The sequence below is a fragment of the Oreochromis niloticus genome, linkage group LG8, assembly GCF_001858045.2.
Source record: "Oreochromis niloticus isolate F11D_XX linkage group LG8, O_niloticus_UMD_NMBU, whole genome shotgun sequence".
Lineage (NCBI taxonomy): Eukaryota > Metazoa > Chordata > Actinopteri > Cichliformes > Cichlidae > Oreochromis > Oreochromis niloticus.
In genome coordinates this window covers 2,527,247-2,549,287 of record NC_031973.2, presented here as the reverse complement: position 1 = coordinate 2,549,287, position 22,041 = coordinate 2,527,247, and the positions used below count along the sequence as shown (strand labels likewise).

At 45.6% G+C, this 22,041-nt stretch overlaps 2 protein-coding genes across 21 annotated transcripts; one reads left to right on the top strand and one right to left on the bottom strand.

Moving 5' to 3' along the window:
• Positions 1–421: 421 nt before the first annotated feature.
• Positions 422–14,349, bottom strand: rpp30 (ribonuclease P/MRP 30 subunit). The gene is made up of 11 exons (XM_019362409.2): positions 14,141–14,349; positions 10,935–10,993; positions 10,638–10,760; positions 10,213–10,284; positions 9,824–9,913; positions 9,613–9,729; positions 9,501–9,530; positions 9,390–9,427; positions 2,038–2,117; positions 1,881–1,955; positions 422–626 (listed from the first exon to the last, which is right to left on the bottom strand). Exons 1-11 carry the CDS (start codon positions 14,220–14,222, stop codon positions 589–591), a joined length of 804 nt encoding a protein of 267 aa, XP_019217954.1. The 5' UTR covers positions 14,223–14,349; the 3' UTR covers positions 422–588.
• A 358-nt stretch (positions 14,350–14,707) lies between these two features.
• nudt13 (nudix (nucleoside diphosphate linked moiety X)-type motif 13) lies at positions 14,708–21,801 on the top strand. Of its 20 annotated transcripts, none has more exons than XM_013273947.3 (9): positions 14,708–14,838; positions 19,601–19,868; positions 19,946–20,088; positions 20,172–20,279; positions 20,366–20,472; positions 20,620–20,745; positions 20,808–20,919; positions 21,076–21,230; positions 21,345–21,801. In XM_013273947.3, exons 2-9 carry the CDS (start codon positions 19,786–19,788, stop codon positions 21,531–21,533), a joined length of 1,023 nt encoding a protein of 340 aa, XP_013129401.1. In that variant the 5' UTR covers positions 14,708–14,838; positions 19,601–19,785; the 3' UTR covers positions 21,534–21,801. The 20 variants fall into 20 exon arrangements, with proteins under 20 accessions (XP_013129401.1, XP_025765562.1, XP_005471552.1 ...); XM_025909777.1 differs by having other exon boundaries at positions 14,723–14,838; positions 19,587–19,868; positions 20,620–20,708; XM_005471495.4 differs by having other exon boundaries at positions 14,723–14,838; positions 19,587–19,868.
• Positions 21,802–22,041: the final 240 nt, after the last annotated feature.

The following is a 22,041-nucleotide window of genomic DNA, read 5'->3' as shown; positions in this document are numbered from 1 at the left end:
GGAGCGCGAACTCCTCTGCACACCAAAGTATTCTGCAGTCGGAGGCCGTCTGTCCCACAGCTGACGCTTGGACCAAACCGGGTCATCAACAGGACGATGACCCAAAAGAAAAGAACAGAGCTGCTGCTACGGTCCAGTCAGACCTCAGAGAGCTGTGCATGAATGAACGCTGCAAACTTCGATGAGACGAAGCAACGCTGAGTGAACCACAGCAAACCATTAATGCAACATCCTGATGATAAAGGAGCTTCTACAAGCTTCTGAGTAACAGTTTGGTCCTCACAGAGCTGCACAGTGCAAATTTCCATATGATTGTAAATAAAAACCAGTTTCATCTGCACATGAATGGACATTTTGTTTGAATTGTTGGGGAGCACAGAGGATGGTAGCAGAGGCCCTGCTGCACAAAGAGAGACACGTGAATTCTTCAAACTGTTTATTAAACTCAGAATTTGCTTTAAACTGTCAGCAGAAACAACAAAAAACCATCAACAGTTTGGAAAAAAGAGGCAGGAGAAGAAACTGGAGTCGGCACCGCCCTCCTCTGCTGTCTGCCCCGCCCTCCACCACTGTCGGTCATTCTCGCGGTCACGTTGGTTTGGCTCTCTTGGCTGCTGGAGTTTCACCTGTTCAGGTAGAAACACACCTGGTCAGTTACCTGCTTATCTTCAGCACTGATGACACAATTTACAATCAATACTCTGAAGCCCACTCGGTGGTACACAGGACCCCACTCTGTGTTCCGGTTATGTTGTCCATGGTTACTACACGCTGGAACATTCAGAAGTGGCCATCCAAAGAACACATCCTGGACATGTCTTCCTTTCTGACTGCAGAATGATCAAACTTTAGAAAACAGACGTTTGTTTTATTCAGAGTGACTGACATCAGCTCGTGTGCAGAGGACAGGGCCGGGGTCATTTCCTCTTATGCTGCTATTGAGGTTGTGCAGACCTGGCTACTGATCACATGACGTTCAGCTGTCGGTCAGTGTTGGACTGAAGCTTCAGTCACACGGGCTTAGAGACGACTGTCTGTGGAGAAAAAATGACCCCGAGTCCCGCTGCAGCCGGCTCAGATCACTTCTTCAGGAAGAGTGTTTAAATAAAGGTTCATGTAAAAATTCCAACATCCAGGTGACATTCAGGACGTACATCCAGCACACAGACATGTCCGATATCAGCCAGGAACTGTTTCAAGAGGTGTGTGATAGGTTTGTAGCATAAACCTATTCGCTGGAACGTTCAGGACAATTCTACTACACAGCAAAAAGCAAGACACAAGCAGGCAAAGTTCTTTGTGTTACTCATGCATGAGGGAGACCTGACCTCCGTCAGACTCTCAGCCAGGTTCCCTGTAGCACTCTTTTTATTGTGGTTACATGACTATGCATAGGCTCATTATAGGTACACATGTGAACGAAGAGTACCGTCTGTGTGCGTGCGTGCGTGTGTGTGTGTGTCAGAATGTGACCCCATAAACGACTTCCCTAAACCTGCTGGTCTGGGAGTCCAGCAGTTCATCTAAACAAAAGGTACTTAAACTAAAACAGATATAGATGTATTGGCTATACCATATATCAGCAAGAAAAGATACGACCTCTTCCCATGACCCTAGGATGTGAGTGTGTATGCCAGAACACTCTGGAATGCACACACAGTCTTTGCAGACTCCTAAGGATCAAACCTCTACCAACATGACATTGATTATAAAACTCTAAGCATATATGAGTAGATATTTCTAAGCATAAATGACAATCCAGTAATATAAACCTGACGGTGTGTTTGATTCGCTCATCATCACTTTATTCCACTGCAGCTCAATCGCCACACAGCACAAACATCTGTAACGTCTGTAAAGATGACTGGACTCAAACCTACCGTCTTCTGAGCCCTGTGGCGCCTCCCGCTGGCTCCTCGTGGTGTAGATGATCCCGCTGGCTGTCCTCCTGGTTTCTGACCACAAACAAACGAACAAAGTGTTTCCTGAGAGGGTTCGTGCTCGCTCACAGGTGCAGATGCAGCACTGGGCGCTCACCTGCATGCAGCAGAGCGGCTCTGCAGGTGGACGAAACGGCTTCTTTGGCGTCTCCGTCTGACAAACCGAACAGCAGAGCTCTGAGGAGGAGCATCAGGACCACAACGCCACACGCAGTAGTACTGCAGTACTACTGCAGTAAAACACACAGTAACACACGCAGTACTACTGCAGTAACACACACAGTAACACACACAGTAATACACACAGTACTACTGTAGTAACACACACAGTAACACACACAGTACTAGTGCAGTAACACACGCAGTACTACTGCAGTAACACACACAGTATCACACACAGTAACACACACAGTAACACACACAGTACTACTGCAGTAACACGCAGTACTACTGCAGTAATACACACAGTAATACACACAGTACTACTGCAGTAACACATGCAGTACTACTGCAGTAACACACACAGTAACACACACAGTAATACACACAGTACTACTGTAGTAACACACACAGTAACACACACAGTACTACTGCAGTAACACACACAGTAACACACACAGTACTACTGTAGTAACACACACAGTAACACACACAGTAATACACACAGTACTACTGCAGTAACACACGCAGTACTACTGCAGTAATACACACAGTAATACACACAGTACTACTGCAGTAACACATGCAGTACTACTGCAGTAACACACACAGTATCACACACAGTAACACACACAGTACTACTGTAGTAACACACGCAGTAACACACGCAGTACTACTGTAGTAACACACGCAGTGCTACTGCAGTAACACAAGCAGTACTACTGCAGTAACACACACAGCATCACACACAGTACTACTGTAGTAACACACACAGTAACACACGCATTACTACTGCAGTAACACACACAGTAACACACACAGTACTACTGTAGTAACACACACAGTAACACACACAGTAATACACACAGTACTACTGCAGTAACACACGCAGTACTACTGCAGTAATACACACAGTAATACACACAGTACTACTGCAGTAACACATGCAGTACTACTGCAGTAACACACACAGTATCACACACAGTAACACACACAGTACTACTGTAGTAACACACGCAGTAACACATGCAGTACTACTGCAGTAACACACACAGTAACACACACAGTAATACACACAGTACTACTGTAGTAACACACACAGTAACACACACAGTACTACTGCAGTAACACACACAGTAACACACACAGTACTACTGTAGTAACACACACAGTAACACACACAGTAATACACACAGTACTACTGCAGTAACACACGCAGTACTACTGCAGTAATACACACAGTAATACACACAGTACTACTGCAGTAACACATGCAGTACTACTGCAGTAACACACACAGTATCACACACAGTAACACACACAGTACTACTGTAGTAACACACGCAGTAACACACGCAGTACTACTGTAGTAACACACGCAGTGCTACTGCAGTAACACAAGCAGTACTACTGCAGTAACACACACAGCATCACACACAGTACTACTGTAGTAACACACACAGTAACACACGCATTACTACTGCAGTAACACACACAGTAACACACACAGTACTACTGTAGTAAAACAAACAGTAACACACGCAGTACTACTGCAGTAACACACACAGTAACACACGCAGTACTACTGCAGTAACACACACAGTACTACTGAAGTAACACACGCAGTACTACTGCAGTAACACAAACAGTAACACACACAGTACTACTGCAGTAACACACGCAGTACTACTGTAGTAACACAAACAGTAACACACACAGTAACACACGCAGTACTACTGTAGTAAAACAAACAGTAACACACACTACACTACTGCAGTAACACACACAGTAACACACACAGTACTACTGCAGTAACACACGCAGTACTACTGTAGTAAAACAAACAGTAATACACACAGTACTACTGCAGTAACACACACAGTAACACACACAGTACTACTGCAGTAACACAAACAGTAACACACACAGTACTACTGTAGTAACACACGCAGTACTACTGCAGTAACACACACAGTAACACACACAGTACTACTGCAGTAACACACACAGTACTACTGCAGTAACACACACAGTACTACTGCAGTAACACACGCAGTACTACTGCAGTAACACACACAGTAACACACACAGTACTACTGCAGTAACACACGCAGTACTACTGCAGTAACACACACAGTACTACTGCAGTAACACACACAGTATCACACACAGTAACACACACAGTACTACTGCAGTAACACACGCAGTACTACTGCAGTAAAACACGCAGTACTACTGCAGTAAAACACAGTAACACACACAGTACTACTGCAGTAACACACACAGTACTACTGTAGTAACACGCAGTACTACTGCAGTAACACACACAGTAACACACACAGTACAACTGTAGTAACACACGCAGTACTACTGCAGTAACACACGCAGTACTACTGTAGTAAAACAAACAGTAACACACACAGTACTACTGCAGTAACACACACAGTAACACACACAGTACTACTGCAGTAACACAAACAGTAACACACACAGTACTACTGTAGTAACACACGCAGTACTACTGCAGTAACACACACAGTAACACACACAGTACTACTGCAGTAACACACACAGTACTACTGCAGTAACACACGCAGTAACACACACACAGTACTACTGCAGTAACACACACAGTACTACTGCAGTAACACACACAGTAACACACACAGTACTACTGCAGTAACACACGCAGTACTACTGCAGTAACACACACAGTATCACACACAGTAACACACACAGTAACACACACAGTACTACTGCAGTAACACACGCAGTACTACTGCAGTAAAACACACAGTAACACACACAGTACTACTGCAGTAACACACACAGTACTACTGTAGTAACACACGCAGTACTACTGCAGTAACACACACAGTAACACACACAGTACTACTGTAGTAACACACGCAGTACTACTGCAGTAACACACACAGTAACACACACAGTACTACTGCAGTAACACACACAGTAACACACACAGTAACACTGCAGTAACACACACAGTAAAACACACACAGTACTACTGCAGTAACACACGCAGTACTACTGCAGTAAAACACACAGTAACACACACAGTAACACACACACACAGTACTACTGTAGTAACACACACAGTAATACACGCAATACTACAGTAGTAACACAAGCAATATTACTGCAGTAAAACACACAGTAACACACGCAGTACTACTGTAGTAACACACGCAGTACTACTGCAGTAACACACACAGTACTACTGTAGTAACACACACAGTAACACACGCAGTACTACTGTAGTAACACACGCAGTACTACTGCAGTAACACACACAGTACTACTGGAGTAAAACACACAGTAACACACGCAGTACTACTGTAGTAACACACGCAGTACTACTGTAATAACACACACAGTAACACTGCAGTAACACACACAGTAACACACACACAGTACTACTGTATTAACACACACAGTAATACACGCAATACTACAGTAGTAACACAAGCAGTATTACTGCAGTAACACACACAGTAACACACACAGTACTACTGCAGTAACACAAACAGTAACACACACAGTACTACTGTAGTAACACACGCAGTACTACTACAGTAACACACACAGTAACACACACAGTACTACTGCAGTAACACACACAGTACTACTGCAGTAACACACGCAGTACTACTGCAGTAACACACACAGTAACACACGCAGTACTACTGTAGTAACACACGCAGTACTACTGCAGTAACACACACAGTATCACACACAGTAACACACAAAGTACTACTGTAGTAACACACGCAGTACTACTGCAGTAAAACACACAGTAACACACACAGTACTACTGCAGTAACACACGCAGTACTACTGCAGTAAAACACACAGTAACACACACAGTACTACTGCAGTAACACACACAGTACTACTGCAGTAACACACGCAGTACTACTGCAGTAACACACGCAGTACTACTGCAGTAAAACACACAGTAACACACACAGTACTACTGCAGTAACACACGCAGTACTACTGCAGTAAAACACACAGTAACACACACAGTACTACTGCAGTAACACACACAGTACTACTGCAGTAACACACGCAGTACTACTGCAGTAACACACGCAGTACTACTGCAGTAACACACACAGTAACACACACAGTACTACTGTAGTAACACACGCAGTACTACTGCAGTAAAACACACAGTAACACACACAGTACTACTGCAGTAACACACACAGTACTACTGCAGTAACACACGCAGTACTACTGCAGTAACACACGCAGTACTACTGCAGTAACACACGCAGTAACACACACAGTACTACTGTAGTAACACACGCAGTACTACTGCAGTAAAACACACAGTAACACACACAGTACTACTGCAGTAACACACACAGTAACACTGCAGTAACACACACAGTAAAACACACACAGTACTACTGTAGTAACACACACAGTAATACACACACAGTACTACTGCAGTAACACACGCAGTACTACTGCAGTAAAACACACAGTAACACACACAGTAACACACACACAGTACTACTGTAGTAACACACACAGTAATACACGCAATACTACAGTAGTAACACAAGCAGTATTACTGCAGTAAAACACACAGTAACACACGCAGTACTACTGCAGTAACACACGCAGTACTACTGCAGTAAAACACACAGTAACACACACAGTACTACTGCAGTAACACACACAGTACTACTGCAGTAACACACGCAGTACTACTGCAGTAACACACACAGTAACACACACAGTAACACACGCAGTACTACTGTAGTAACACACGCAGTACTACTGCAGTAACACACACAGTATCACACACAGTAACACACACAGTAACACACAAAGTACTACTGTAGTAACACACGCAGTACTACTGCAGTAAAACACACAGTAACACACACAGTACTACTGCAGTAACACACGCAGTACTACTGCAGTAAAACACACAGTAACACACACAGTACTACTGCAGTAAAACACACAGTAACACACACAGTACTACTGCAGTAACACACACAGTACTACTGCAGTAACACACGCAGTACTACTGCAGTAACACACACAGTAACACACACAGTACTACTGTAGTAACACACGCAGTACTACTGCAGTAAAACACACAGTAACACACACAGTACTACTGCAGTAACACACACAGTAACACTGCAGTAACACACACAGTAAAACACACACAGTACTACTGTAGTAACACACACAGTAACACACACACAGTACTACTGCAGTAACACACGCAGTACTACTGCAGTAAAACACACAGTAACACACACAGTAACACACACACAGTACTACTGTAGTAACACACACAGTAATACACGCAATACTACAGTAGTAACACAAGCAGTATTACTGCAGTAAAACACACAGTAACACACGCAGTACTACTGCAGTAACACACGCAGTACTACTGCAGTAAAACACACAGTAACACACACAGTACTACTGCAGTAACACACACAGTACTACTGCAGTAACACACGCAGTACTACTGCAGTAACACACACAGTAACACACACAGTACTACTGTAGTAACACACGCAGTACTACTGCAGTAAAACACACAGTAACACACACAGTACTACTGCAGTAACACACACAGTAACACTGCAGTAACACACACAGTAACACTGCAGTAACACACACAGTAAAACACACACAGTACTACTGTAGTAACACACACAGTAACACACACACAGTACTACTGCAGTAACACACGCAGTACTACTGCAGTAAAACACACAGTAACACACACAGTAACACACACACAGTACTACTGTAGTAACACACACAGTAATACACGCAATACTACAGTAGTAACACAAGCAGTATTACTGCAGTAAAACACACAGTAACACACGCAGTACTACTGCAGTAACACACGCAGTACTACTGCAGTAACACACACAGTAACACACACAGTAACACACAGTAACACACACACAGTACTACTGTAGTAACACACACAGTAACACACACAGTAACACTGCAGTAACACACACAGTAACACACACACAGTACTACTGTAGTAACACACACAGTAATACACGCAATACTACAGTAGTAACACACACAGTACTACTGTAGTAACACACACAGTAACACACGCAGTACTACTGCAGTAACACACGCAGTACTACTGGAGTAAAACACACAGTAACACACGCAGTACTACTGTAGTAACACACGCAGTACTACTGTAGTAACACACGCAGTAACACTGCAGTAACACTGCAGTAACACACACAGTAACACACACACAGTACTACTGTAGTAACACACACAGTAATACACGCAATACTACAGTAGTAACACACACAGTAATACACGCAATACTACAGTAGTAACACAAGCAGTATTACTGCAGTAAAACACACAGTAACACACGCAGTACTACTGTAGTAACACACGCAGTACTACTGCAGTAACACACACAGTAACACACACAGTAACACTGCAGTAACACACACAGTAACACACACACAGTACTACTGTAGTAACACACACAGTAATACACGCAATACTACAGTAGTAACACACACAGTACTACTGCAGTAACACACACAGTACTACTGGAGTAAAACACACAGTAACACACGCAGTACTACTGTAGTAACACAAGCAGTACTACTGCAGTAACACACACAGTAACACACGCAGTACTACTGTAGTAACACAAGCAGTACTACTGCAGTAACACACACAGTAACACACGCAGTACTACTGTAGTAACACAAGCAGTACTACTGCAGTAACACACGCAGTACTACTGCAGTAAAACACACAGTAACACACACAGTACTACTGCAGTAACACACGCAGTACTACTGCAGTAACACACACAGTAACACACACAGTAACACACACAGTACTACTGTAGTAACACACGCAGTACTACTGCAGTAAAACACACAGTACTACTGCAGTAAAACACACAGTACTACTGCAGTAACACACACAGTAACACTGCAGTAACACTGCAGTAACACACACAGTAACACACACACAGTACTACTGTAGTAAGCATAAGATTATTGGATCTATGACCAGATGCAACCAAGAGATCATTTCATAGAGTAACCACATTTCTAATTAGGATAATAACACTGTGATTACGGCAGCATGTTGCGCCCATATCAACCCATATAGTAACACACATAGTAACACACACACAGTACTACTGTAGTAACACACACACAGTACTACTGTAGTAAAACACACAATAACACACGCAGTAGTACTGATGAAGGATACAGGTTGGTGACATCATACGGTCCTCTGAGCTCGAGAGCCTGCAAACAAAAATCAGCGTGCTGAGCACAGCCACCAATCAATCAGCGATCAATACAGTCACAGATCACTGACCTTCTGAGCTGCACTGGACAGAATCACACTCTGAAAAAAACACAAACACACTTTAGTCACGTGACAGGAAGTTGAGTCGTTGGTACAGGAAGCGTTGGAGAAACAGCACCACCTTTCCTTTGCAGCTCTCCATCAGACTGACGGCGTTGGCGATGGTGTAGCGCCTCATGGTGGAGTCTCTGATGGCTGCAGAGTACGACACCTCGAACACCACACCTCTGTCTATGGCCTACACACACACACACACACACACACCCACACACACATTAATAAACAGTCACGTGACGGTCGCAGTAATAATCTGGGTCACGATGCTCGGTCACCCCGTTGATCGGCGCTCTCTTGAAGAAGAAGGGAAGTTTCTCCGTCATCGGCACACAGATGATGTCGATGTCATAAACCATGCAGGCTGCCTGCACACATACACACAGACACACACACAGGGTTACATTACATACATATGAGAGGTTTTGGAACTGAGCATCTAATCATGTGTCTGATGTGTGAATATTTTGTGTGTGTTTGTGTGTGTGTGTGTGTGTGTGTGTGTGTGTGTGTGTGTGTTACCACACAGCAGTGTTATTTTTACGCAGTGTTCAGGTGCAGCAGGAAAAGCCAGATTTATTTTAAAAGTGTGGAAATAAAGCTGAAGAAGCAGAAAGTCCTGCAGTCAGTGAATGCAGCGCAGTGTTTGCATGTCAGTGAAGCTCACGTGGAAAAGTTTCTCTGAGGTCGGCTGGACAGCGAGCAGGTCAAAGCAACGGTACTCCGGAGCGTTCGGCCTCTGAAAACACACACACACACACACACACACACACACACACACACACACCAAACCATGAATGAGGTTGTCACCCTTCAGATTATAATCCTGTAACCATGGACACGGCTGATGTAATCTGGAATCCTCTGGAATCTCTTTAATTCAATTTTAGCACAAATCACAACCACAGTCGCCCCAAACCACTCAAGTAATTCTGTAATCTGTAATCCTGTAATCTGTAATACAGATATATAAAATGTACTTTACAGCTGACAGAGGCCCCGCCCCCTCAGCACCCTGCCTTACAGATTGATTATGAAGACGTGATCGATGAGTTGACAGATTTATGAAACGTCAGAGTTTACAGAACTCACAAAGTGACTCGCGTCTGACATCAACACCGTCAGCCTGTTCAGCACTCTGATTGGACGAGACCGACCCTGCACCATGGGCAGCTGATCGATCAGTTCGTTGATAGGAGTCGGGGTGGGGATCTCCTGCAGGAAGGACACGGAGACTTACAAAATAAAAGTCTGAAGCTACGGATGCTTTTTGTTAAAAACTAGCCACCGATGTTTTATTTATTGATTGCTAATCAGACAGGTTCAACCTGAATATTAATCCCACGGTTTCTGTGCTGTTCCTGAACGCAGCGCAGCAGGTGCACTCACCTGTTTCTTCTTAGCTGTGGGCTCAAACACGTAGTTGAGTGCGATGGTGGAGAATCCGACTACAGGAGGACAGAAACACGTGTGAGGGCTGGAAGGTTTTCACCGTGCGATGCAACGCATCAGAGCGGGAGGCGGCTGATAATCACTGACAGATGGATAAAGGTCACTGACACGCTCACAGCAAGAGGAACCTCTAAAACGGCCAGTTTTTTGAATGGAGTCTGGTGTAAACGCTGCTCACAGATTACATCTGCACCTTCAGATGTTCTGTTTGTTTACTTGAAGCTGACTCGGATTTCTTCGTTACATGTTTTCCATTTTGTTTTCCACACACACCAAACCATGAATCAGGTTGTCACCCTTCAGATTATAATCCTGTAACCATGGACACGGCTGATGTACCTATCCCCACAGCTTGCGACCCTGAAAAGGATAAGCGGAAGCGAATGGATGGATGGATGGATGTTTTCCATTTTGTTTTAACTGAACTCGTAAAACCATTAAAAATTGCTGATTTTTGAATGGAGTCTGGTTTGGCTGTTGTTTGTTGTTTTGGGTGCAAATCTGATCACTTAAACTTGACTGACAGGATGTTTCACTGATAATAAAGTGACCATGAGAGGCTGAAGACATCAAACCCTCCTCAATGACAGGAGGAGGGCATCAGAGAAGAGGTGAGACTGGTTCAGGTGTTACTGAGAGACGAGATCAGAGAGGATAAGGACATTTACAGGAGGAAGCAGAACAGCATGAGAGAGCAGAGGAGGGTGAGGGCAGAGGTAAGGAGTGAATGTGTTGTTCACCAGATTTACACTGCAGGTAAAGCGCCTCCCGCTATAGCCTTACCTGCAGTCAGCCTGCAGTCCACAGCCATACCCCTCCCACACCTGTCACTTTCACTCACAACCAGGTTCAGAGACAAACGAGAAGACTCCACTCAGCCAGGTCTGCTGGACCAGCCGGCGAGGACCATCAGGCCGAGCCTCCTGGGTGATGAGCTAACAGCGATGCAGGTGGATGCTTCTCTGGTGTCCTGGATTGTTGTTACCTAACAGGAAGACCACAATGTGTGCGTCTTCCACAGTGTGTGTCTGACAAGGTGATCAGCAACACAGGGGCACCACAAGGGACCGTCCTCTCCCCCTCCACACCACAGACTTCAGCCACTGACCTCCATCTTCAGAAGATTCTGATGACTCTGCGGTGGTTGGATGCATCAGTGAGGGTGATGAGTCAGAGTACCGGGCTGTGGTCGACTCCTTTGTCACGTCACGCAGAATCATCTGCAGCTCAATGTGGCAAAGACCAAAGAACTGATTGTGGACTTTAGGAGGGCCAGGAAACCTGTGACCCCTGTTTCAATCCAGGATGAGGATGTTGTGGAGGACTATAAATACCTCAGAGTGCACATAGATAATAAACTGGACTGGGTTAAAAACACCACTGCCCTCTACAGGCAGTCCCGGAGTCGTCTCTGAGGTCCTTCAACATCTGTCGGACAATGCTCAGGAGTTTCTATGAGTCTGTTATGGTCAGTGCTATCCACTGTGCTGCTGCATGCTGGGACAGCAGGTTGAGGGTTGCTGATGCCAACAGACTCAATAAACTGATCACAAGGCCAGTAATGTTGTGGGGATGGAGCTGGACTCCCTTAGGGTGGTGTCTGAGAGATGGATGTTGTCCAAAATAAAGACAATACTGGACAATACCTCCCACCCACTCCATGACATGCTGGCCAATAGGGCTGGGCCATATGGCGGAAAAAGCATGGCGGCAACGGAGAATGAGAAGGGCGAAAGCGGATCGTTGAGTGAAACAGATGAACCAGAACTGGTTTGTAAAAATGCTGCAACGTCAGTGGTGTGGAACTGGTTTAGCTTTCGTCCGTCAGATACACAACAAAGCACTATTTTTGGTAGCGCATGCTAGCGGGCCGTCGTTATTGCCCTGTTTTTTGGAAAATACGGCACACTTAAAATCAATCCTTTGATTTTTCTGAAAATCGACAGTGCCCCTTATAATCTCGCGTTATGTATGAATTCTGGTTGTGCTTACTGACCTCGGCGGTACACGTGGTACACGGCGCTCGAAAATCTGTTAAATGTTTTAGTAGGACTTTGTTAAGCTACGAAGCCGCACCGCTTGATGGATTGTCGGAGCATTACGGCTATCGTAGGCAGGAGCCTGGCGGAGTGATACGTACTGTGCTTCAACATAATATTACCGTATTGTGTGTGTATAACCTCTTTTTAAGGTTTGTGGATATTATACATGGTTATGTTGAGGATATGTCGCCAGTTTCCACTAGAAATGCCTTTTGGTTAAACTTTTAGCAAGGAATTTGCATTTGCACTGTTAAATTTTTATATAACTTTAATGCACATAAAAAAACAGCTGCTTGTTTAAGTGAAAATACATTGATGGGGATTTTGTACTAATAAAGTTGCGGAGTTGTAAAGTATTTTGTCTAGTGTCAATTATATCGTCAGTTATATTGTTATCTCAAATTTTCAAATGTATATCGTGATAAATATTTTTGGTCATATCACCCTGCTCTACTGGCCAATCACAGGAGCACGCTCAGTGAGAGACTGAGATTACCCATGATGCACCACTGAACGACACCGGAAGTCATTCCTGCCCGTGTCCATCTCCCTGTATAACTCCTCCATCTAACACACTGTAAACACTGTAATAGTTAGAGCCTCACTATCTGCACACACAGAGGAACGAAGTCAGCAGGACAAGAGGGCAGCTCAGTGTTAACACTTATATATTTACTGTGTGTAATTGTTTATAGAGCTGTTTGTTCTAAGCTGTATTATGTCACTTAGTTCAGTGTGTTACGGCTCTGGCTTGGAACAACTGTGAACACATAATTAAAATCATCAGTCTCTGAGGAATACGAGAGTACAGACTTTTGTTTACATTTCTGCAAACCGCGGAGAAACCTTAAAATGACAGTTTTTTAAATGGAGTCTGGTGGAAAACTTCTTGCTTGCCCTCTGAGAGATCTGACCTGAGATGGTCCTGTAAGTGAAGTTTCAGCAGCAGCTCAGAGAGCAGGCACAAAGTTTTCCACCAGACTCCATTCAAAAAACAGTCATTTTTAAAGCTGCTGCTTCGGGAGCCAGCAGCGTTACGTCCCCGGGCTCAGCAGCGGCAGGCCGGCGCACAGAGCGTTGTCTGCGGCCGCGGACACTCACGGTGAGCCGCCGTCTCTACGACGCTGCGCAGGTCGCTCCTGTCCGGGAGAAACGGCACGTTCAGGTCCATAAACACCGCCATGATGCCTCCGTCCGCCGCTCCACCACGTGTGCGCAGCTGCAAAGACTGCTGGGAACAGCAGTCCTCACGTCACAGGCGGAAGTAGCATTAAAGTCGTTTTTACCTGTCTGAGGTGAAAACTGAATATGAAACCTTTATTTATTCAAACTGTGAAACACTGGAAATAAAGTTTTAACAGGCAGACTGATGGATGTTCAGCCCTGTCAGAGCCACGCCTGTCCACAGTACAATAATAACAGTCAAATAATGACGCGAACAGTGACGTCATATTTCAATTATATTCATTATATCAAATTAATGTTTTCTATCGTATAATTAATATAATATTATATTTTACACACAGAGTTTTATTTTTAAATACATTTACATTTCAGTTCTATCATAACATATATTTATAATATATAAGCGATAAATTACACGAATGAATGAATCATAATATAATTATAATTCCTGTAAGTGTGGCGTTTGTCCTGCAGGGGGCGGTAGTTTTCTTGCTGTTATTGTCGTGCAGCAACATGAAAATAAGAGCAGAAGAAGAAGAAGCAGTAGCGTCAGAAGCTCCACAGGAAGGAAAGAGACTCACACCAGACTCCGTTCAAAAAGTGGCTGATTTAAGGTCAGAGCTGCAGGAACTGTGGGTGTAACTCATTGACTGTAGAAAACATGGACGACGCCACAGCTCCCCAAAAATGAAGCCAAAACGTCTCTATCGCCCCCTGGTGTCTGGCTGCAGTATAGGTCATAAACCCCGCCTCCTCCATGTTAGCGGATGGGACTGGGGTCAGACTAAAATAAATTTATTCTCCTTAGATAATGTTTTTCCAAAGATTCTTTCTTTTGTTATCAATAGTTCTCATCATGCTGATTGATGTCCAAGGGGTCTCCTTTCCCATAAGTTTGATTCTAATTCCTACCGCGGCGATGTTAAATTGGGGTGAAACGTCATCATAGCAGCTTTGACTGGCAGCTGCAGTCACGGAGAAACTTGCGTATCTCTGTTCGGGAATAGCAGATAGAGCGTAGATTCTGAGAGGAGGGCCAGCGTTTACGCTACGAAAACACGACCGAGTGTTTTAACCTGACAGCCTGAGGTGTTCTTCAGTAAACTGGACTACCCGACAGAAGGACCCGAGGCCCGGCTGCACTTTTTCGGTAAGTTAATCGTGTTTGTAAGCTAATCCGTAACTACCGTCCTTAGCTATGTCCCGAGACCTAGCTAGCTAAAATGAGCACTCGGCTGTCAGGGTTCGTTTAGCTAATCTGTGCAGGTGAATGAATTTACTAAAGAAATCAAGAGAAACGTTCCGGGCTAATCAGTCACTAATTACTGTACTTTTATTACAAGTATTATACTGTAAAAGCATCAGGCTGCACCCTGCTGCAGCTCCTGTGCAGAACTGAATATTAAATATGTGCAAACAGCATGTTTTCAGTCTCTTGCCACATCTGTAAAGACAGTAACATCTTTTTTTAAAAGCTTGTACTTCAGTAACTCCTCATTAATCAGGAAATATGGATTAAAGTACTGTAGTGTACTGTAATACTGAAAAAAATGTAAGAGAAGAACTTCAGATCCTGAGTGTGTGAGGACAGAAGAATCAGCTTCATTTCAATTTTGAGGGATAAAATTTATATTTGAGTTTGATGGTTCTGTTGTCTTTGTGATTACAGGAGCTGCCCTCAGATTCAGACCTCAGCACCACCCAGTGACAGCAGACAGATCATCCAACATGTTAACTGCAAAATGAACTGATGAAAACAGTACAAAGGTTAAAGTACCACACGTGCTGTAGTGAAAGCTGCAGCTTTATTGATAAAGTTAAAGACAAAAAAACAAAAGGATTAATCACTCATGTAACTGTGTCACTATATATCAGCATTAACAGGACCTCAGTTTGTATCTCAGACCTGCACAGCTTCCGTTTTAAACACTTGATGTACTCAGCTGCATGAAGAGCATATGAGATTTTCTCTGGCACAATTAAATAAAATCTGATGAAGATCAAACATCATCACTTGTATGTTGAACTACAAACTTGTCATCTGGAATTCTTTCACAGTTTTTTGCAGATAATGTGTTATTTACCATAAAGTGATTCAGAGTTATTCATACCAGAGTAACCAGAGAGGATCATATATTTTTAAATATATAACTTTCTACAGGACTGAATATAATATCTTTATGTAAAAGTCTGGAGCCTCTGGGGAGTATCCGAGTATTTATAACATTACACAAACCAAAGGTCTCCATCACAGTGTTCATGAAATGCTGGGTTTATCCATCTCCTGGATCGGGCCTATGGAGGAGTGCTGAAGATTTCCCTGTGAGGGAGCTGCTGGTGAAGATCATGAGTCCTGCTTGATCAATGCGATGAGCTTCAGTCTTCCTGGTGTTTCTTAAATGAAGCCTCTTTCAGTAGGTCAACAGCACCTTTAGCACAGAACAGCTGTGATGAAAGAAAAGGAAGAAGTTTCTCCAAACCTCTGGACCCAGGAAACCCAGCTTGGTCCTGATGGTCTCCCTCACTAGTTTCTCCCCAGGGTGAATGTAGCTGTTGATATAATGTGGACTCTATTATTAAATGAAAAGAACAAATTAGACTACACTATTGAAACGTTCTGCTGATGTTTTTAAAGTCTCCATGTTACCAGGCTGTAGAGGGCTCTGAAGATTTAAACAGTTTTAGATCCATTACACTCACAGTCTTATGTTAAAATCTCAAAGGACAGCATTATATTTTTGATATTAACAGTAACTCTGGGCTTCTGTAGCGTGTGCAGATGATCTCATCGCTGTCTAAAAATGGATAACAAACATAAGAAGTGCTGAATCCTTCAATAACAGACTATTAGAGTATTAGGTGTGTAGCATCGCTAACTAGCTAACAACAAGCCTCCAACACAGTGCGTATGCTAGCGGCTAATCTAGCAAACGAATTAACAACAAAGTGATTTTAGAACTATAAGATGATAAGCTGTGCGTCTTTTTTTAATAACAGTGACATGGTTGTATTTACCTTAATTAAAGAGTCGTCAGTCGCGGTAAACCAGCAAAAAAACTTGAGCAGCCGGGCTACGTAAAAAGTGTAGGGGGGCGTGTTTGCGGTCATGTCCAGCGGGTGTGTGGGCGGGAGCGTTACACAGTCGCTCCACCTCAAGTCACTACTGCGCAGACTCTGGCTCCAAATTTGCAAGATGGCAGCCTCCACAAGCGGGATATTTTGGCTTCATTTTTGCACAATGGTAGGAGGCGGAGTCGCGTCGTCCATGTTTTCTACAGTCAATGGTGTAACTGCAGACGGTTACTGCAGGGTTCAAGGTGGAGGCTCCCTCTGCTGTGGGTGGGGTTAAAGGGCAGGTCACGTGGTGATTGGCTCCAGCAGATTCTTGTCCAGGCCGTGACCAACTGATCAGCTGACTTCAGCAGCTTTTACAACAGCTGATTATTGGCTGAATGGGTCTAATCGACCTTTGACCTCACTCATCTGTTTCCAAGGCAACTGACATTAAAACAAAATGCTCCTGTCCTTCCTGCACTGCATGCTGGGAGTGTGAGTGAGTTTGTTTGGGCTATATTTTCAGAAGCTTTACACCCTGTGGTTGTTTGTTGGTTGTTCGTTGGTTAAAGGTAAGATAAGTTTATTTCACTGGGTTGGAGTTTCAGTTAACAGTTGTAGTGTAGACGTGGGGTGAAGCAGGCTCTGTCAGCTGCTGGAGAACAGGTGGGCCACGAGAACATCACTTACGGCTCTCGGAGGAACAAGGCCGTAGTTGTCGTTCTCCGTGACGAATGGTTGGTCCACCTTCATGGTGAAAGGAGCATCGTTGACTTGTTTATGGACGCTTCACCTTTATTCATGCTTCAGCGCGAATCACCATGTCCGGTGATCTGATCCAAAAACAGCTGACCCGCTTTGGCAAGTTCGCCAGCGGGCTCGGGGTGGTTGGTCTCGGCTGTGATGACGGCAGGGTGCAGCACGTTCAGTCTGTACGGAGACAGGTGTGCGTTACCTGAGTGACCCTGCTGTATCATGTAAGGTTAAATATGAGAACGTGGTTTACACAGCTGGTAGTCTCGGTGCTGTGAGTGCGGCAACGTTGGCCATGAACGCTCATCAGGGCTGCACAATTAGAGGCTGCGGAGAGAAGCTGTGGCACGCAGCAGACAGGTAACACTGTCAGCAACGACCTACCTGTGGGGTCAGCCGGTTACCTATGTGATGCTGCTGCAGGTGAGCAGCAGGCCCAGCTCAGTGCACGAACAGGAACAAGTGATACAGGATTTTCAGGTCACAGGATGATGAACAGCAGTCATAAAGTCTGTGCTGAGCGTCTTTTTAACAAACTGCACAGTAACTCAAACAGATAAGCAGTAGCTCGGTTATAGGAGTAGGCGGGGACTGGACACAGACCAGAAACACGGCAGAGAACGAGCTCACTGATGTGTGGAGAAAATAAACCCAGGAATTAAAATATACTCATGAGTCAAAGTGACAGTTGTCACTGTAAAAGCAGCCAGCTTAGACGGGGTTTTAACAGCAGTGATAAGGTCAGCAGCATCACCTGTGGGCTTCATCATCGGACCATCGTGCAGCAGTAGCACCGCAGCTGTGCTCGCATTAACAGTTCAGTGTTCAGGATGAGATTTTCTGTTAAGCTTTCAGTCTTTTTTGGAGCCAGTGGGTGTCGAGGAAAATCCCTTGAAATCGTTAACTCAGTGGGAAATCAGGAAAACTTGAATGAGAATCTTTTGTCTACAAACAATCTATATCAGCTACAGGAGGGAACAGTGGACACTGGGAAATGTGTGTTTTTTTTCCTGCTTTTCCACCACTGCAGTGCTGCAGTAGAGGAGTGAACGTCTTTAACAGAGCTTCGTTACTCGGTGCTCTGCAGTCAAGGTGGTGCGGTGCTTTTGCAGCAGGTTCTCCGAGAGGCAGCTGGAGGTCCATGTGCAAGCCTCCACTGCAGAAACGCAGTGTGGCTCTGCACTGGGGGGGGTCCATGGGTCCACCCTGCAACATTAGTGGGGTGGATGTCCCAGCTACATCACTCCAACAGTGGTCGGCTGCGAATGCTCATATTCCCCTCCCAAATACAGCAGCACAGCGGCCTTTCCAGCTTTCTCATTGGTCAGGCAAAGATGGGACTCATGCTAACCAGGAGAAAGAAAACGAGGGGAGCGCGGTCCACAGATGTTGACCTCGTGTTCAAGGGTCTGCTGTCTGACTGCTTATAAAACGGCAGCAGATCCTCTTTTCTGTTCGGCGAGATGTTTCTGTGAAGACTGAACGCTGATCCTGTGCATCTGTGAACACGTGAAGTAATATTTTCCCCTTTTTCTTTGTGTAACTGTTGACAAAGATTTGTTTCATCAGTCAAAGGTCAGAGGTCAAAGGTCTCCTCCTCTCTGAGGTCGTCAGTCACAGGTCCACACTGTCGGACTCTCTCTGGTGTCAGACCACAGACGCTGTACCTGAGCGTTTGTCCTTCAGAGAACCAGGTGTGGAGGTCACCTGCTGTCACCTGTCTGCAGGTAGGAGACCCCGCCCACCTCAGAGCCATGCTGAGACCTCTGAGGCTCCTCCTCTCAGGCCTGCAAACGCAGCCGAGCCGCTGCTGCTCCAGCTTTGTGTCCAGGATGAGGTAACTCATTATTTTGCTCAATTACTGATCGATCAGTCGGTCGATCGATGGGCTGATCGGCTGATCTGTCCTTTCAGGTATGTGAACAGGCTGAAGGAGGATGACGAGGCGTGCACAGCAGCACTGAAGGATGGCTCCATCTTCCTCTTCCACCGCTTGTCTCCTCTGCTGCGATGCACTGACGTCGGAACCTTCAGCCCAGCAACTCTCACCTGCTCAGGTACAGAACCGAGACCGAGCGAGCAGCGCTGAGGACCTGACAGTCAGGTGACATTCCTGCTGAGACGCTTTTTCATGTTCCAGATGTGCAGTCGGTCCTACAGAGGCTCGGTTCAGATGGTTCGTCACTGAAGGAGGCAGTTCTGATTGGCTGTTCTGAGCAGAACCAGGCTCAGTTCTGTCTGGATGTCGGTGAGAACGATTGAAATCCAGATCCCTGCTTTGTGAGCTTGCCCAGCGCGGTGTTCCTGACTCTGGAGGTTCTGGTCTCTGTTCAGGCGAACTGGACCAGGCAGCGGTGGAGGAAGCCTCTCAGGGGACCTTCATCGATCTGAGGAAGGCCTTCTTTCTGCTGCCCGCAGCTGAGGCACCTCTAGTGTCCAAGGTGAGTGACTGCAGCTGACCTCTGATACCGACCTGTGCGATTCTGGTACCAAATCAGGAACGTTCCAGCATCATCCCACCAAACCGATACCGCCCTGGTAGAAGAGTCACACAGTGGTCTGTGTGTCCTGCCCTGTGTGTCCTGCAGGGTCAGGCGCTGCTGCGTTGGCATCAGAGCACCAGGTTCTGTGGCGCTTCGGGCCAGCCGACTCAACGAAACCGAGCAGGCAGCCAGAGGTTCTGCAGAAGCAGCTCCACCGTCTACTACCCGAAGGTAATGTCCTCGGTGCAGAACTGAACCAGAACTGAGCCGGGTCTGAATGTTTGTGTCTGCAGATGTCTGCGGTGGCGGTCGCCCTGGTGTCTGATGGGAAACGGTGTCTGCTGGGCCGCCAGCCATCCTTCCCACGCGGACTCTACAGCGCTCTGGCCGGCTTCTGTGACATGGGTCAGACTCACCTGTGTGTGTGTGTCCAACTCACCTGTCTGTGTGTGTGTCTCTGTGTGTGCAACTCACCTATGTGTGTGTGTCTGTGTGTCTGTGTCCAACTCACCTGTGTGTGTGTGTGTGTGTGTGTGTGTGTGTGCGTGTATGTGGTTCCAGGTGAGACCCTGGAGGAGGCGCTCTGCAGGGAGGTGGCGGAGGAGGTGGGTCTGGAGATCCAGAGCATCTCCTACAGCTCCTCGCAGCACTGGCCGTTCCCGCACAGCTCCTTCATGCTGGGTTGCCACGCCTTGGTTAGCCCCGCCCACACTCAGGTGAGCTCACGGGTGATTATTGAGGTTGTGTAATCAGGATGAGGAGATGCAACTTCGGAGCTCCTCGTACTCACTGATGTAGTGTCATGTGGCATGCTCTCGTTTCCTGTGTAGCTGTGCGTGGACTGCTCAGAGCTGGAAGACGCTCGCTGGTTCACCGTGGACGAAATCACACGTGCCCTCCAGGTGAAGCCCAGGAGAGGCGACCCCCCCATCCTCTGGCTTCCGCCGAAACACGCCCTCGCCAACCGCCTCATCAGGGAGTGGGTGGAGCAGCAGTGGCAGAGCAAGGGCGGAGCATGATGGAGGCGGAGCTGCAGTCGGAGTCATCAGATCACACCTGAAACACGGATGTTTCACCTCTGCTCCTGAGATCTCACAGTTCAGAAGTCCATTCAGATTCTGTCTGATTTCAGCTTCCTTTGACCCTATTGAAAGAAGCTTTTAATGTGAAAAACATTCAGAACTACTTCCTGTCAGTCACGATAGGAAGCAGCTCGTGGACTCTGACCTGCTGATGTTTCCTCCAAACTGGTTTTAATTTTCAGTAAAAATCCCAGAATGGAAAAAAGCTTGTGCTCGGTTTCTTTTGTCTGAGAAAAAATCAGCAAACACCAGCGTTCACTCATCAAACATCCGATTTAACAAACGAGCTGTTCGAGGGGCGTTCAAGGCCGCGGTGTCTCACCTGTCCAGGTTTACCTGGGGGCTCGGAGGACAGATATGAACTCGGGTGGAAGAGAAACATTTTCACTGCTCTGCCTCTGCTCAGCTTTTATTTTGGTATTTCCTGTGAAACACTGCAGGGACA